We start from the raw sequence: 16,510 nt of genomic DNA on the forward strand, positions 1-16,510 counted from the left end.
GATGATTGATAAATGGATTATAGCCAGATAAGGGATGACTAGTAGATAAAAAGTAGACAGATGAGAAGATAGAGGATAACTCAGTCTATCTGGAAGATTAAGTCACAAATGAAATAATTAAGGAAGCTAATTAGCACCCAGACAGAATGTCTCAGGCACCCAGATAGACTGAGTTATCCTCTATCTACTCATCTGTCTACTACCTATCTACTTCTTATTGATCTATTGTTTATCAATAATCTATCTATAATCTACTTAACATCTATCTGTCCATCATCTATTTATCTACTGTGTATTCTACAAACTCTTGGGCCCAGACTATTCCAGAACAGTGGGGCATCACAGGGGGTGCTGGTCAGGAAAGACATCGCAGAGTATGTGACACCAAAGGCTATTTGAGTTTGGGGGTATGGTATTTTAACAGAGTTTAAAGTTCTATGTGCAGCCAGGACCTCCGCCTTTAGCCTTCACTCTTGTTTCACCCCTGAACTCTCCTCAGAGAGCCTGACTGAGCCAGGAAAGGAAGGGAGTGAGGGTCAGGAAGAGCTCCCCTTTGTTTCTCCAGGGATCCTTTGGATGTGTCATTCCTGACATTCAAACCAATATGCTCTGTTCATGTCTCTCCAGGAGCAAAAGCTAGAAAGACATGGAAAACTGGTTGGCTATTTTAGGGAAGGTCAGAGAACAGAAGATAGGAGATGAGATCGAATAAGGAGGGGGTGGACTGAAAACCTCTAAGGATCTGACCTCGAAGTGGTAGGCTGCAAAATGACCTGCACTCTTCAGGGCAGGAGTGAAAGCATAAGAATGGCATTTAAGGAAGATGCCCTAGATGATCAGGTGAATTGGGACAGGAAGAGTAGAAGGAAGAAAAGTCTTCAGTGAGAACATTGCAGTCATTCAGAACACAAGGGTTGAGGATCCAGATGATGGGGCAATAAAATGGGGAACAAGAAAAGAAAAGGCTTTTTTAAACAAAAAGGTAAATGCTAACTAACCTAGGGAACATGAGAAGGTAGTGGGTGGAGAAGCAAACAAAGGAACTGAAAAAGGAGAGTGTGAACTGTAGTTGGGAATTCTCAAAACCTCTACCTTGTGAGTTCTATGAGGGACATCATTGCACTTAGCTGGATGAGGGCAGGAGGTTCAGGGAGAGCTGGGGTTGACCCAGAACAGTGTGAAGACAAGAAGAGACGGGATTGCTGCTGCACTCTGTTAGTGCTAGTTGGAAGACCCATAAAACCAGCTGCTCTCTCTGGAAATCATTGCAGTTTTAGTGCTGAGATGTTCTCTGCATTATAGCAGCAATCCCTTCCCCCTTGACCTCAATTTGGAGCGGCTATTGCAGAGACATCAAATAGTTTTGAACCTGAGAGTGTTTGGAATTATATTCTGAGTCTCTGAAATGCAGACTCCCTTGAGACTCCTGTCTCCCCATATTGCTTGAGATTCTAGACTCCCTTGGCTTCTGAAACATCATACTTGCACAATTCTCCTCCTAACTCTCTGATCTCTCAGCTTCTTGATCTCATTTGCTGATCCTCTTTTTAAAAAGTTTTCATTAGTGTATATTAATTTTACAGAATATTGGGTTTCCCTGGGGATTTCCATGCACGCACATAACATTCTTTGATCACATCCACCCCATTACCCTCCGGTACACCCCTATGGATTCTTCTTAATAAAGTCCATTTTTAACTGACTGGACAGTGGATATCTCCAGGTGGAAGCCCTTGTCTCAACTTGTGATGAACACCTCCTTCCTCCCTGCCAGACCCTTCACCCCATGAGCAAGGGTCTTTTCACTTTCCCTGAGGTCCAGGTGGAAATCTGGGTCATCCTGAATGTTCCATGTCCTTCCTTCTCCAGCTTTCATCTGCCACCAACATCCAAGTCTCCCTGAGACATACTTCTAGCTTCCAGGCTTTCAACCCTGTCCTCTGCCCTGTCCTAGTCCACAAGCTCACACTCATGGCAAGGTAACACCTAGAGACATGCCTAGCTTGTAACACCAAGAGACATGTGGGGTAATCAAACAGGGTGATGTGGAGTCCTGGGGTTCTGCCACAGGCCCTCAGGGTAAATATGGAATGAAAAGGGTCAACCTATGGAGATTTTAATTTTTTAATTTAGATATTTGGATTTCATTATATAAAAGAGATCCACAACCATAAAAGCTTTCAAAGCCACTGTTAAGCATGGATTTTGATTCCTGAATTTCTGCTTAGCATATATAACAGTTTGAAAGCTGACTAGGCAGATGTATAGATAGAAGAGAGAGAGAGTGTGTGTGCAAGAGAGAGGCGGAGGAGAGAGAGAGGAGGGAAGAAAGATAATAGGTGGATGGATAGATAGATATTCGGTGAAATAAATTTTGCAAAGTGCTGTTGTACTACCATCTGATATTTACCTATTTGGCAAAAATTGACCACTCTAGAGCACTTTGACCCACTCCTCCCTGAACTCCACAATTGTAGTTTCTAGTATCCATTGGAACCAGTGCTCATGTAACAACTTTCCTCTTTGATTTCTATACCTTATCTCCACAGTATAATTAAAAGTTCTTAAAGGAGCTGGCCTCCCCTATATCTAGCACATGATCTTTGCACAGAGCTGAGAGGGAAAAAAATGCCTATAGTGTAAATGAATGGGATTTCCACTATTCACATTTTTCCAGCATTTTAGTCATGTCACCTTGCCAATGACCTTGAAAGCATCTCCCAAAAACCTGTTCTTTCATAGTTTAGTTTACTAGTCCACATAGTCCACATTAAGTTCCAAAATAGCTTTTATTTTTAGAACAGAAATACCCTCTTCCTTTTGAAATTCATTTTTCACTCTCATCTGAAAAGATTTACCTGTAATTTATTTTCTGTAGATGTTATCACCTTCCATCCCCATCTCCGCTTCCCATCACTCCAGGAAACCTGGGTAGTTGGGTATGGATTTAAAGATACAGACATAAACCTTTCCATCATGCACGCCAAACACTGAGTGGAAGGCTTTTTGTCTGTATGGTGAAAGAAAATCATCTTTTATTCACTTCCTGGGATTTTGAAAGCTACAGAATCAACAGTAATGCAACCCTAATGACATTTTAAAGGAATTTTCACTCAAGTGTTTTGAAAAGGTTGTGTTTGATTCTGTGACATGTTGGCACCCCCATCACCATCAAAAATTTAATTCTTCTTGAAATTTTAATACAAGTCTCTGACTGGGAATCTTTAGGGGACTGGAAGAATCTTTAATAGAGAGGATGAAAAATGACTTTGGACATGTATTGATAAGCCCAGTGCTTTTGGTAATTTAATCCTTGTACATTTCGTTGCAGTCTTGTGGAAACATCTACAAAGGCCTTGCTCAGACCGGTGCCTGGGGCTGCTTTGATGAGTTTAATCGAATCTCTGTGGAGGTCTTGTCTGTAGTGGCAGTGCAGGTATGTGGGGCAGGAGTTGGTGGAAGCCTCATGGTGTTCATGTGGAGCACTGCAAAAGTTCATGGCCTCTTGTTTCCAGCCTTTCCTCAGAACCCTTTCCCTTTCCACCTTGCCATTTCCTTACCCTTCCTCCTTCCTCCAAAATCAGGTCTGAGGGAGGCTCTTCTCTGGTATAAGTACTCTGCAATTTCCCACTAAAAGACATTCGTTTACTGGCTATGAGGCTGTTTTCCTTCCCTGTAATAAGGGGATTAAAGATCTATCCTGCCTGTTTCATACAGATGCAGAGAGAATAAAGACCAGAATGGCAGAGCCAGCTTCTTAGAGAGATCACACATTCTGGAAACGAACCAGGGCTTAGCTTTGAGCTCTCCCATTTCCTAAGTCTTTGAGCAAGTTGCTCCATCTCTCTCAGCCACTTTCTTCTATGATCTTTAGTTTCTGTATATAGATAGTGCGTATAATAACAGGGCTGTTGTGGAAATATGAGAGATGATAAATGAAAAGTGCACAGCATCAGTATTGTTGAATGAAACCCCTTTTTAGGTTGGGTTTTATGTAAGCATACCACTGGCATTCCAAGTCATGAGAAAGCATGCATCGCACAGCTACAGTACAGTAAGCACTGTCCTAATGACCAAGGTGAGGGTGCCCCACAGAATAGGACATGACTCCTAACTTTAAAAAAAAACTTGAGCTCTTGAGATGGACCTGAGCACTTTCAACAGCTTTTAAAAGTGATTTGAATTCTGACTCACAGTGTAAAACAAGACTTCCAAATTCATTAGACTTTCAAATTCATTATCTTGAAGTCAGTCTTTGAAAGGATGGAGAGGATTTGAGTTTGGGAAAGACTGCACAGTCAGTGGCAGCAATAGAAGAAAGGAAGGCAAAAGATAAATAAGCCTTTGTTAAAAGTCTCTTCCAGAAGAAACTCTTCCAGCCATTTTTCATTCATCACCTCTTGTATTTCCACAACACCCTCACTACCTTATACCATCAATATGGAGCAACTGAAAATCAGAGAAAAAAGTAACTTGTCCAAGGGCACCGATACACAGTGGCAAGGTTAGGATTTGAACCCAGCACCTGACCCACATCACACAAGTGCAGATCTGCACACAGTGGTATCTGTGAGAGGAGATGTGAGAGGAGAAAATAACCTGGAGACATACACTCCAACCAAGGAGGGGACAGACTTGGATGACCTCTGCAGTAGGAGGCAGGATTTCTGAGAATGAACTGTTTCTAAGAAGAGCCGTTGGTATGTAATATATAATACAGGTAATGTGGAGCTCTTCCCTAGGCTCCAGGGATGAGATAAGTTTCCCCTTTCCTTGAGTTTTCTCTGTTAGTAGGACTTAATAGTGGAAGGAGGACAAGCACTCCTTTGGACTGAAACCCTGATCTAGCTTAGCCAGGAAGAGCTGTTTGTGTTCATCTCAGTGGTGTCACATAGGCATAGCTCGACTTGGGAAGGGTGGGAGTATTTCCACCATTAAACCTAACAGTTCTACATATCAAGGGCATTTTTATTTTCCTAGAGACCCAGTTGTTAAACATTTACCAGCACACCTCTTCTTTGCAAGGCTGTCAGCTTGGTGTTGTCAGATCTTCTAAATATTAAAGAGAAGCTAAACATTCAGATATTATAAGAAATTATATCAGTACATTTTCTATTACAATGAAATATCTGAGGCTAGATAGCTTTATAAAGAAGGGATGTTTATTTAGCTCATAGACCCGGAGGCTTAAAGACCTGCAAAGGGTGGTGGCCTTCAGGCTGGCAGAGTCCCACAGCAATACAAGACATCACAAGGTGAGACGGGGAGTGTGCATGTGTGTTCTGATCTCACCCTCTCTTCATAAAACCATCAAAATTCAGTCACAAAGACTCCACCCTGATGGCTTTATCTGATCCGAATCACCTCCCAAAGGCCCCACTCTAATACCATGGTTGGATTAAGTTTCCACCTTCTGGATACCTCACAGCAGGAACACTGAAGCCATGAGGCACACTCTGAAACCATATGCAAGTCAGAGCAGAAATCAAACATGTTTTCTGGCTATTTTTGCCACTGAGGGAGCCTGGAACCAAGAATGATGCCTTCTTAGGTCTGTTTGAATTTTGAGTATCTATCCATTCTGAGGTATAAGATGCAGAATAAGCAAGTAAAACAAACTAGTAGTTGTACCCAGCGAGAAAGAACCAACCAGAGACCGATATTAAATCCACACAGGAGTTTATTACTGGCTGGGACCCAAGCCAAGCATCAGACTCGAGCCCCGACTGAGGGGCGACTAACATGTTTTATACACCTTTGAGGCCAACAGTTTCTAGGCCTCCCTATGGGCTAGAACTAGCAAAGCAAGGGAAAGGTACAGAAGCGGAACGTCCTGCCATTAGAACATTTATAAAACAATAGTTGATTAATTGTTGTTTCTAAAAGACATTCTAAGGGGAGGAGGTTTCTAAGCTTCCTCCTTTTGAGTTCATGTAAAGGGCAGGCAGGTGGGTCGTTCAGCAGCAATATGGAGTCTGTCTTGCTAACTAGGGTCCTTCAGTAGTAAGATTAGTATTTCTAGGAATACTAATTCTAGCATGTGAATGGTTCTGAAAATTGGAAGAGATTTTCAGGGCTTTCCCCACCAACACGGTTAAGAATGATCTTGTATATATACTTGGAATTTTTGTTTTATCTTTTTATTTCTTTATCTACTCTCCTCTGTTATTTCCCCTCACCTTTGTGTCTAAATCTTTCATCTTTGCATTTATGATTTTCTGCACCCTTTCCTCTTGTTGCTTGCCACAGATTTTGATGGACAATCTCCTGTTTGCCCAGCCAGGTTGCACTGCTGTGCCTGCTTTCACATCAGTCCAAGACCGTCCATTCGGCACAACTGTACCTGTGGGTGTCCAAGGGTGATGTGCATGGATAGGAGGTTGCCAAAGGCTGTCTTAATGTATCCTGCCCACTAAGGAGCCTCTTCTCAGTGTGCTTCCACAAGGAGCCCAGAGAAAGAGCAGAAAAGGGGGCAGTGAAAGCCAGACCAGGGCAAAATGGAGCCTACCTTGGGCTCCAGAACTTGGGCGAGCAATGTGATTTTTCAAGTGGTTTTTTATGTACTTTGGTTAGTCTGGCAACAAGGTAGAAAGTGGTTCAATATGTAGGTTCTGAAAGCAGACTCCCAGTGTTCAGTTCTGGCACTGCCACTTACTAGCTGTGTGACCTTAGGCAAGTCTGTGTTTTAAGTTCCTCACAGACAAACGAAGTTAACAATACTACCTACTTAAAGTAGTTGAAATGATTTCTAAATAATTTAGAGTCGAAATCATGCACAACAAGGTCTTACAGATAGTAGATACTCAATACCTGTGATGACGATGATAACAATAGTGGTGGTAGTGATATTAGTGGTGACATTAGTGATGATGGTGTTGGTTGTGATGATAATGAAGGTGGTGCTGATGAAGGTCACTGTGTTAGTTACTTTTCTTTTGTTGCTAAGACAAAAATACCTGACACCCAAAGTTGGAAGGGAAGAGGTTTATTTGGCTTACAGTTTGTAGAGGCTGGCTCCAAAGCAGGATGGATGGCAGACAGGCATCACAGAGGAGAAACAACATGATGCCCACATGGTAGCAAAAGCAACAAGAGGGCTTAACAGCATCTTTCTGCCCCTTTTATTCAAACTACTGGGATTAGGGTGGTGCCAAACTAATCACTCACATGCAGTAGTTTAGTAATCACACACCCTTAACCCCAGCATCAGACATTCCGTATTCAACCCCCTCTGAAAAAGAAAGTCCCACTTCATCTGTTTGAGGTTTGTGGGGACATAAAAACACAAACTCTAACACCATCATGGTAGTGATGATGGTGGCGATCATGACGATGAAGGTGGTGATGATGATGGCAAAGTGATGAAGATTATTACTATCATTATTATCTTACCGCTCAGAAAATGGTTTAAGAGAAGTAGATTGTTGAGACACTTGGGCAGGAATCAAGGGTCCACACCCAAGTCTCATAGGTCTCTTCTACACCCTCACTTGTTCTCAGCTAGACCAGCCTCAAGCTGTCTTACCAAACTTCACAGTGCACTAATGGAACAGTGCCCAACAGCCATTGTCCCTTTTCCTTACTAGACAGGCAATGAGTTTGCCTTATTTAGAAACTGCCCAACAGAGATCAGTAATGGGTCCTCTAAGATTAATCCATGCCCTTTTGTGTCTGGAATTCAGTGAAATACGTTCAACCTGGGATTCCCTGATGCTGTCTCTTGGGTCTGGAGCATGCCCATAGAAGATATTCTGAAGAAAGTGGTCTGACAACAGCTCAGGCAAAATCCGAGCTGGTAACATTTAAAATCGTACACCCATCCAAGGAGAAAATTGCACTTAATTATTCACACAGTCATCCAGGCTGGCATATTGGTTCAGAAACCGCACCAGCTGCCACCCTCCCCTCTCCCTCTCTCCTCTCCTCACCCGGCTGTGCTCCTCATCCCAGTAACGTCTGCAAAACTGATTATGCTTCAGTGTCTTTGCTGCTAGATATTTTCACATCTCCGTAAAATTGGTCAAGCAGAATTGCATATCCATTTGGGAAAAGCCTCAGTGTGGCAATTCCAAGAGAAATTGCACTGCTATTTTTAAAATGTATATGATACTACTTAATTCTTTTCAGACTCTCTTCATTACTGTGGCAATCAGCTCTCTAGACCTTGGATTAACTGAGCCTGAGGACACATGCTCCTGGAACACATCCCATCACCCCGTACCTGCAAACCCTTGTGCCCCTCCATGCTCTCTGGCCAAGTGTTCCTGACACTTCCTCCTCTCCTCTATGGTACTAGCACTAACAGTGGGATGGGTAAAAGCTGGAAGCAGAAGACCAGTTAGCAAGGGAACACACAGTAGCAGGGTTTCTAGTACTTCAGGCACTAAACAAATGCTCAAATATCAGAGCCAAGGGAATGTCCCAAGAAGCACTGAAGAGCTTAAGGCCTAATGTAAAAAACACACAAATATGGAAAAGTTTACAAAGTGGTGAGTGGGTTGTACTTCCTTAAGGCAACAGACTCCAAACTGCCATTGCAGAAGGAAACATGGAGTGAGCCAAGCAGGATTTTAATGACATGTGGCATTTGGAGCAAAGACCTCCAAAATCAATGACCACAGAATAGGGCACTCTGCTCGAATGAAAAGGGTAAAGTTAGAGGGGCATCAAGGAAAAGCTGCGCTCATTCACTAAGGCTAGCCCATGACCTCTTTATATTACATCACTTGCAGAAAGATAAGACAAATTAAATGCTTCATTAAATGCATCGGATGATAGGCCCTGACCCGAGTAGAAGGATACAGGGACGGGGAAGCTGCAGCTTTCAGTCTCAAGGGAGAAATCAAGCCCTGATGGTCAGACAAGTACATGAGCTTGTGCTTTGGATAACAGAACTGACCCTGTGAAATAGGACTGGCCTGCTGAAGCCAAATATTACTGTTAGCAAGTTTCCTTGTGGTTCTCATGCAAAATAAACTGAAGACAGCCAGCCATCACAACCTGGGCACATTTCAGAATTGCCTGGATGGTTCTGAAAGGGAAATGCACAATCTCCATCCTGAAAAGATTCTGATTTAATTGGTCTAGGATTGGACCTTGGTACTGGTATTCTTAAAAACAAACTTTCCACATGGTTTGAACGTGAAACATTCAGCAAACTTTGAGGACCAGAGCTGAGAGGGATACTGTCAAGTAAGAAAACATCCTGGTGGACCATTGTCTGTGTCAGCTTTTCCATCACTAGGACAAAATACAAGACACAACTTAAAGGAGGAGACTTTTAATTTGTCTCCCAATTCAGGGGATTCAGTCCATGGTCTACAGGCTCCAAGGCAGAAGCTCATGCCAGAAGGGTGTGGTGGAACAAAGCTGCTCAATTCATGATGGCAGAAAGCAGAGCAGGGGAACAGCACCAGAGAGGAAGGGGCAAGAGACCCCAAGGCCATGACTCACCCAGAAACACCGAGTTATGCTCCACCAATCCTCTGGGTGGATCCCAAAGCCAATCAAGTTGAAATTCTGCCCTAGCCACCACAACTATAAATTTGGGTTCACATCAAGACCCTCAAGACAGATTTCAGTTGGTCCTGACTAGTTAGCTGCAGGGGCAAGACCTCAAACCAGATAGAGCCAAAGGAAATGGAGAAAAAGGAAGTCAGTGTGCAGTTATGGATGAAGACACGTGGACAGAAGTAGGCACGAGTAAAAATCTAAGAACTGACTGGACTTCAGTGACTCTCAAACTTGCATCAGAATCACCTGGAGGACTTTTTAAGTTACATCTGTTGGACACCCTCTCCCCACCCAGGATTTCTGATTTGGTCAATCTGGGATGAAGTTAAGAATTTGCAAGGTGGCTGGGGATGTAGCTTAGTGGTAGACCACTTGCCTAGTGTGTATAAGGCTCTGGGTTAAATTGCCAGCACCGCAGAAAACAAACAAAGTGAATTTTCACAGGAATTTGACCTAGGGACATATGTTGTGGGATGGGGGACAAGTCATGGATATCTTATTGGTCTCAGTTTCCTTATTGGTAAAATATGTGGTCTAGATCCAAATTTCCCAACCGCAGCACAATTGATGTTTTGGGCTGACAACTTTCTGTCACAAAGATCCATCCTGGCCATTATAGGATGTCTACACACTCGATGCCAGGAACATCCGCCCTCCTAATTATGACAATAATTAGACATGTTCAAACGTACCCTGGGGAAATGGGGTGCAAAGTGACTCCCTGTTGAGAATATTAGTTTCTGCATAGCTTTCTTCTTTTTTTTTTTTTTAATGGGTAATGAAAACATCTTTTCTTGTTTTGGAGAAAATATATGCCTAAATTATAGCATGATTATTTTCAGATCAAAACAAATTAGTCCGAAAATGTGTACATGGTCTTGCTCCACATAATGATATTTCAGAGTATGACAGACTATCCCCTAAGATTATATCACTTAGAGTGATAGTTAATCTTGATTGTCAATTTGATTGGCTTGAGAGATGCCAAAGAGATTAATAAAGTGCACATTTGGGTGTGTCTAGGGAGGGGGCTGGGGTATGACCTTAGAGATTGTATCTGGTGTTTGGTGCCTTCCTCTCTGGCTCCTCCCTATTCTCTGAAAACTGGATGCCATGAGTTGAGCAGCTTTCCTCTGTCATGTCCTTCTGTCATGATGTTTACTTCAGCCAGCATACCATGGACTAAACCCTCTGAAACTGTGAGCCAAAATAAACCTCACAGGGGAAATGGCCCAAATCATGTGCTTTGGCACCAGACTGACTGGTTTTAGACTTTGCTTGCTCCACTTACCAACTGTTGGATATCAGCAAATCTTTTCTTCTGTTAACTTTTTATTTAGAACCAATTTTATATTTATGGAACAGTTTCGATAATAATGCAGAGTTCCCATATATGCTTTCATCTTACATAAATGTAGGACTGCTTATCTGCCTCTGCCTCAGTTTCCATCTCTATAAAATAAAGATGTAAGATCACTCACCTCAAGCAGCTGTTTAAAGAGTTGAGTGGAATAATTATGTAAAATATTCAGAATACCAGCTGGTACTAATCAAGTGGTCAAAAAAGTCAGTAATGATTTTCTGTCATTCCCTGTGGCTTAAAATTCTCCAAAAACAGTAAGTAAAGAAACAGCCCCTCATGAGTGTGGAGTATACTTGGTAGCTATGGCTGTCAGTGCCTACCTATGTGTGTACCTCCACATGGGTGGGATTCAATAATCCTTACCTTCCCAAGCTGCCTGCTTTTCCCCCTACATCCTGAAACCTCTGGACTTTTCCAAGGCTTGGATTTTATCCGAGCCACCAGGACTCTGATCACTATCATATTCCAATTGATGTCCGAAGAGAACCAGCAAAGCTTTCCCATTCCTGCGTTAGCCAGGCTAAGGGCAACATCTGTGAGCACCAATGCTCCAACAGAAACTGCATCTTCCAGTCTGTTCAGGTCTCTCCCTCAAGGGCCCCTCTACAGAATTTTACACAAAAGCACAGATGCCTTCTATCCAAAAGTGGATCGTAAATTCTTGCTGAGCATGAGTTTTCTGAGCTTTGGTGTTTGGGGAGGGAATGCTGAGTCAGAACGAGCAGCAGAAAGGGGCCTGGGCTCTCACCTTAACCTTTGCCCAAAGGTAGCAGAGCAATTTGTAAATGTTAATTCAATTCTTTCCCCACTCCCTAGCCAGAAAAGTGCTTTGTATATTTTACAAACACAAGGACTGAGTACAAAAGAGAGAATAAGCCCTTACCAGCCACCTACCTACCTTGCAGAGTGATGAAAGCAGCAAAGGGCTGGCTCCATGACAGAGCTGAACTGGACTGTAAGCCCCATGCACACTATGGAGGTTAATCTGTTGGGCCAGGTTACTGGGTGATGGAGGCTGCTTCTGCCAGGATTCCATTGGTATTCTGCACGTAGAAATGAAGTTTCAGTCTCCCACTAATTGCTACGAGCTCAAATGCATTCAGTCATTAGAGCTTTACTTTAGGATGGGAGCTGAATCCTAATTGCAAAGCTGTCATGCATGCTGGCAAACACTGCCCTTCCAAGCACTGAAGATAGCCAGGCCCAGTGTAGATGGTCCACCTGTCTCTCTGTTTGTCTGTTTGTCTGTCTGTCTCTCTCTCTCTCTCTACACACACACACACACACACACACACACACACACACCCTGTGGCCCCATCTCTATGGAACTAGGTTACCCTTGACCTTTCTAGCAGCAGCCTAGACTTCCAGCTATGCTCGAAGATCATTTAAAGCCTTGTGCTGGTCCCAGCTTTCAAGACGAAAACCCTAAGAGACTAGAAAACCCTAGAATACTGTGGGGCCTGGCTGAAAAGCTATCCTACCACTAGCTGTGTGCCTTTTGTCTTCCTCCTCTTTTGCTGCTGATCATTTTTGGACATGTGCTTCAAAGGACCAGATATGAGAATATAAGCAGTTAAGTTTCATTTGTCCCTCTCTTCCCACTAAGTGATCTCTAACATGGTTCTGACCAGGTCAAGCTTTGGTTTAAATACTCCTCTGACTCCAGATTGCAGTTAAGAAAAAAATTGAGTTGCTTTAGAAAGAGATTCACAATTCTTTGGGATTGGCCCCAAGTTATCTTCACACATGCTTCTTGCCATTCCTCACATGGACTGGACACACTCTATCCACTGTCTGCCCATTCTCATGCAGTCATTCTACAGATCCAGGCTGGGCAGGGGCAGTGAGGAGTTCAACCATGACAAAGACCACAAAAGCAGTGATGATGGTTGCACTGACAGTTTCCATGTGTGTTGCTACTACGAATTTTTATGCACCAAATTCTTTATAGACTTTAATCCCTAGAACAAGATTAAATTTGATTGGTTTGGAGTGGATTAGATGATTTGATTAGATTAGATTGGAATTCTTACCCTTAGTTGATCTGTAACTGTGGACAAATTACCTCTTCATGATTCTTTTTCATTATAGAAAAACAGGACTGATGGGATTAAAGAGTTCTTCCAAGGACTGTGATGAGACTCAAATGAATTAATACACAGAAAATGATCAGAACAGTGCCTGGCACATGGTCAGCCCTAACTCACCTTAGTGAGTACTGCAGCGGAAGCCTGTGTTCAGAGTCTGTACCTGTTCACTTCTCAGTCCTGTCTCAAAACCATGATGTCATAAATAGGGATGTAGACATCCAGATTTCTTTAGAATGCACCCATGCCATCAGCAAAGTGTGCAGGGTGGTCACCATGCCTGTGCTTCGTGAAAGGGGCCACAGGAAAATTGCTTGTGTTGAGTGTGACTCTGAGTGCCCAGGGGTAGTTAAGACACATGCTGAAGAGGTATTTTCTGCTGACTGGTCCAACAGGTTAAAAGCATCCAAGATGCGATTAGAGATAAGAAGCAGCAGTTCAACTTCCTGGGGGAGGAGATTAAGCTGAATCTTTCTGTGGGCATCTTCATCACTATGAACCCAGGCTACGCTGGCCGTGCAGAGCTGCCTGAAAACCTCAAGGCTCTATTCAGGTGAGCCCCACATGATGGCCTCCAAAGAGAGGTTTCTTTTATCCCTGTGTTACAAATGTGTGATATATACATTAGTGAAAATTTGGAATTTACAGAAAAGTAGATTTTTTTAAACCACCTATAATGCCATCAAATATAAAATTGTTTCTTGTTTATTTTTTGATATATATCTTTTTTTAAAATTTTATATCCTTGTAGTCTATATTTGCAGTCTATTTTTTTTAATTTTTGGTTTCCTAGTCTACTATAAATATTTTGTTCTATTAGATATTTTTTAATAAATCTCATTTAATGACTATATTTTTCTGTCAAGTGCACAGTCTGCAATGTAATGAAGTAGTCCCTCTTGGTTGAATATTAAAACTGTTTCTAACATTTAAAATTAATTCATACAGAGTGCTGTAATGTACATTTTTGTATATAAGTGGTTTTTTCCATATGCATGATTATTTTGTTTGGCTAGTTTCCCAGAAGTGGAATTACTAGTTAACAATTAGGAACATTTTTAAGGCTCTTCGTACACACTGCCAAATTACTTTCTAAAAACTGTAGTACCAAATTACACTCATAGCAGCAATGCACAGGAACACCTACCTCTTTTATTTCACCCTTGCCTCCCATGCATATTGCTATGTTTTTAAATCTTCTTTACTTTTAAAATTTTTATTGGTACATGCTTGTAGTACATTATGCTTACATCCAGTTGGTACGTGTACGTGACATTTCTCAATTCCTTTTTTAATCTCCCTCACATACCTCTTCATTTTGATAAGAAGACACATATGTGTTTCCTAGCAGAAACCAGACTATACATTCTTTTTTCTGCTAAGTGAAGTAGGCCTAACAAAGAGAACTCTGAAAGATGTATGCCACCTTCTGATTTTCTGCTTATTAAACTTTTACTTAAAAGACATAGATTGTGAGGAGCTGTGACAAAGCTGTTGTCTCATTTTTGACTGAGACACTGGTGGTCTCTGTTTATGCAGGTGGCATGAAGGCTTGCGTGGGCTTGTAGCGTCCTTAGAGGGCAGCCGCCTGCATAGTTTAGTCCCTCACTTTTAAACCACCCCAGTCGTGGCAAGTTCCCAGGTCCCACAAGTAGCATGGGTGTCTCCTTGTTCAGGCAGGTCCTGCTTTAAACAAGAAGTGTTCAAACATTAACAAGCTGTCTAAACTGCCAAAGAATACTGCATTATTTGCTATTTACACAAAAGTAAGCTTTGAGTGACAAACAATAATACGGGTAGGTTATCACCCAGATAAGAATTATCTCTTCAAGTTTTTTCCCCTACATTTAAAAAGAATTGTTAGTCCATTCAGGTTGACATAACAAAACACCATAAACTAGGTATCCTAAACAGCAGGAATTTATTTCTCACAGTTTTAGAAGCCAAAAGTCTAAGATCAAGGTACTGGTACTTAAGATTCTGATGAAGACAACTTTCAGGTTGCTGATGAACAACTTCTCTTGTATCCTCATATGGCCAGAACCTGTGGAACAGGCTGATGGCTTTTTCTTATGAAGGCACTAATCCCATTAATGAAGGCTCCACCCTCAGGACCTCATTGTCACTGAAAGACCCCACCTCCAAAAGTCTTCACTAGGGTTAGGATTCCAATATACAAATTTAGGGAATATAGACTTTGAATCCAGTCACATATAGCCATATAAGATAATTTTGGGGAAGAGAAAAATGTTTTTTTAAACAATAAACACAGGGCCAGGGATTTAGCTCAGTGGCACCACACCTGCCTCACAAGCACAAGGTCCTGAGTTTGATCCTGGTACCAAAAATAATTAAATACAAAAATCTATTTTTACATTTAATTCTCACAAAGACTCTATGACGGAGGAACTACTAGTTTCCCCCCTTTTACAGTGAGAAAACAGATGGAGTCAGCAAATTATGCAAGGCAGTGACCCTGGTTACTGAAGTTAGTTAGCAGCCCAACTAGTAAATGTCAGAACTGGAGTGCAAACCCAGAGCCACTGCTCCTTCTTAGACTGGTCCAACCATCTGGAGATAATCAGTGTAACCACTCATCACTTTCCTCCCAATAGTGTGTGAACTGAGCATTTCTTCTTCAGAACTGGGATCTGGCTCTGTATTGTTTAGTATCCTGATTTCATTAATTAATGTTTTCTCATGCCATTTAATAGTTTTCCTTCTACAACAATGTTTTTCACAGCCACGTTGTATTCTGTTGAGTGTATACATGTAACCTAATGTTAAGGTTGCCAGGTAATTTTGAGAATCAAATTATTCGGCAGCTTCTTTGCAATTGACCACATTGCAAAATATTTCAAGGAGAAATATGGACATAAATGAAATGATTTTGAATTTTTATATAAGAATGGGGAAATGCATTTAAAATGTAATATTAGACTCCTGTTACATACCTAATAAATTAATTTTTAAAAAGTCACTTCAAAATCAAATGTGGCTAGTGCCAAAGGAGGGGAAAATCACAGTAAATCCTTAGATATAGAAAAAAATTCCTTCCTATATTCTTTTTTCCCCCTGTATTCTTATATATGCCATTTTGTGTCAAGATGGGATTAATAGGTACCACCTACCTTAGACATCAATTTTAGAAATTTACATTTGTATGTAAATAAACACAGAATAATACCTGAGTGTGTAGCATTTGGGGGAGATACACATCTTGCAGATAGGCTAGGGAAACTTTCAGTCTGTCACAGCCACCCAGAGAAACTCAGTTGCTCAATATTAGCTTCTAGTTTATTCTAGACAATTTGCTTTATTAATCCACAGCTTTTGTGCTTTTGTGAAGCACAGCCTCAAATTAAAAGATCTGATTTGGAGTTAGGACCCCAACCCTGCTCCATCTGCCAGCATCATCCATCACCTTGGGTAGGAGAGCGCACTTCCTTTATTCTTGTTGACTCATCTTGAAATTGAGAGCCTTTCAAAGAACACCTGAGAAATGTCATGAACACCAAACCAGCCCTCCAAACAATTCTAAACA

General features: G+C 41.8%; 1 protein-coding gene across 14 annotated transcripts in view; it reads left to right on the forward strand.

Annotated features, from left to right (window-relative positions):
- Window positions 1-16,510, forward strand: part of Dnah9 (dynein axonemal heavy chain 9) — a 373,887-nt gene that overhangs the window by 128,826 nt on the left and 228,551 nt on the right. For all 14 annotated transcript variants that reach the window (XR_002386940.2, XR_015443305.1, XR_015443304.1 and 11 more), the window contains 2 exons: window positions 3,332-3,436; window positions 13,362-13,519. Coding sequence is in view for 9 of the 14 variants with exons in the window: in XM_087192015.1 (XP_087048141.1) it covers window positions 3,332-3,436; window positions 13,362-13,519 (263 nt within the window). In the remaining 5 variants the exon portion in view is untranslated. The remainder of the gene's footprint in view (window positions 1-3,331; window positions 3,437-13,361; window positions 13,520-16,510) is intronic.

This window comes from Heterocephalus glaber, unplaced genomic scaffold (assembly GCF_053883595.1).
Source record: "Heterocephalus glaber isolate CG9 unplaced genomic scaffold, H.glaber_assembly_v1.0 deba00001564, whole genome shotgun sequence".
Lineage (NCBI taxonomy): Eukaryota > Metazoa > Chordata > Mammalia > Rodentia > Bathyergidae > Heterocephalus > Heterocephalus glaber.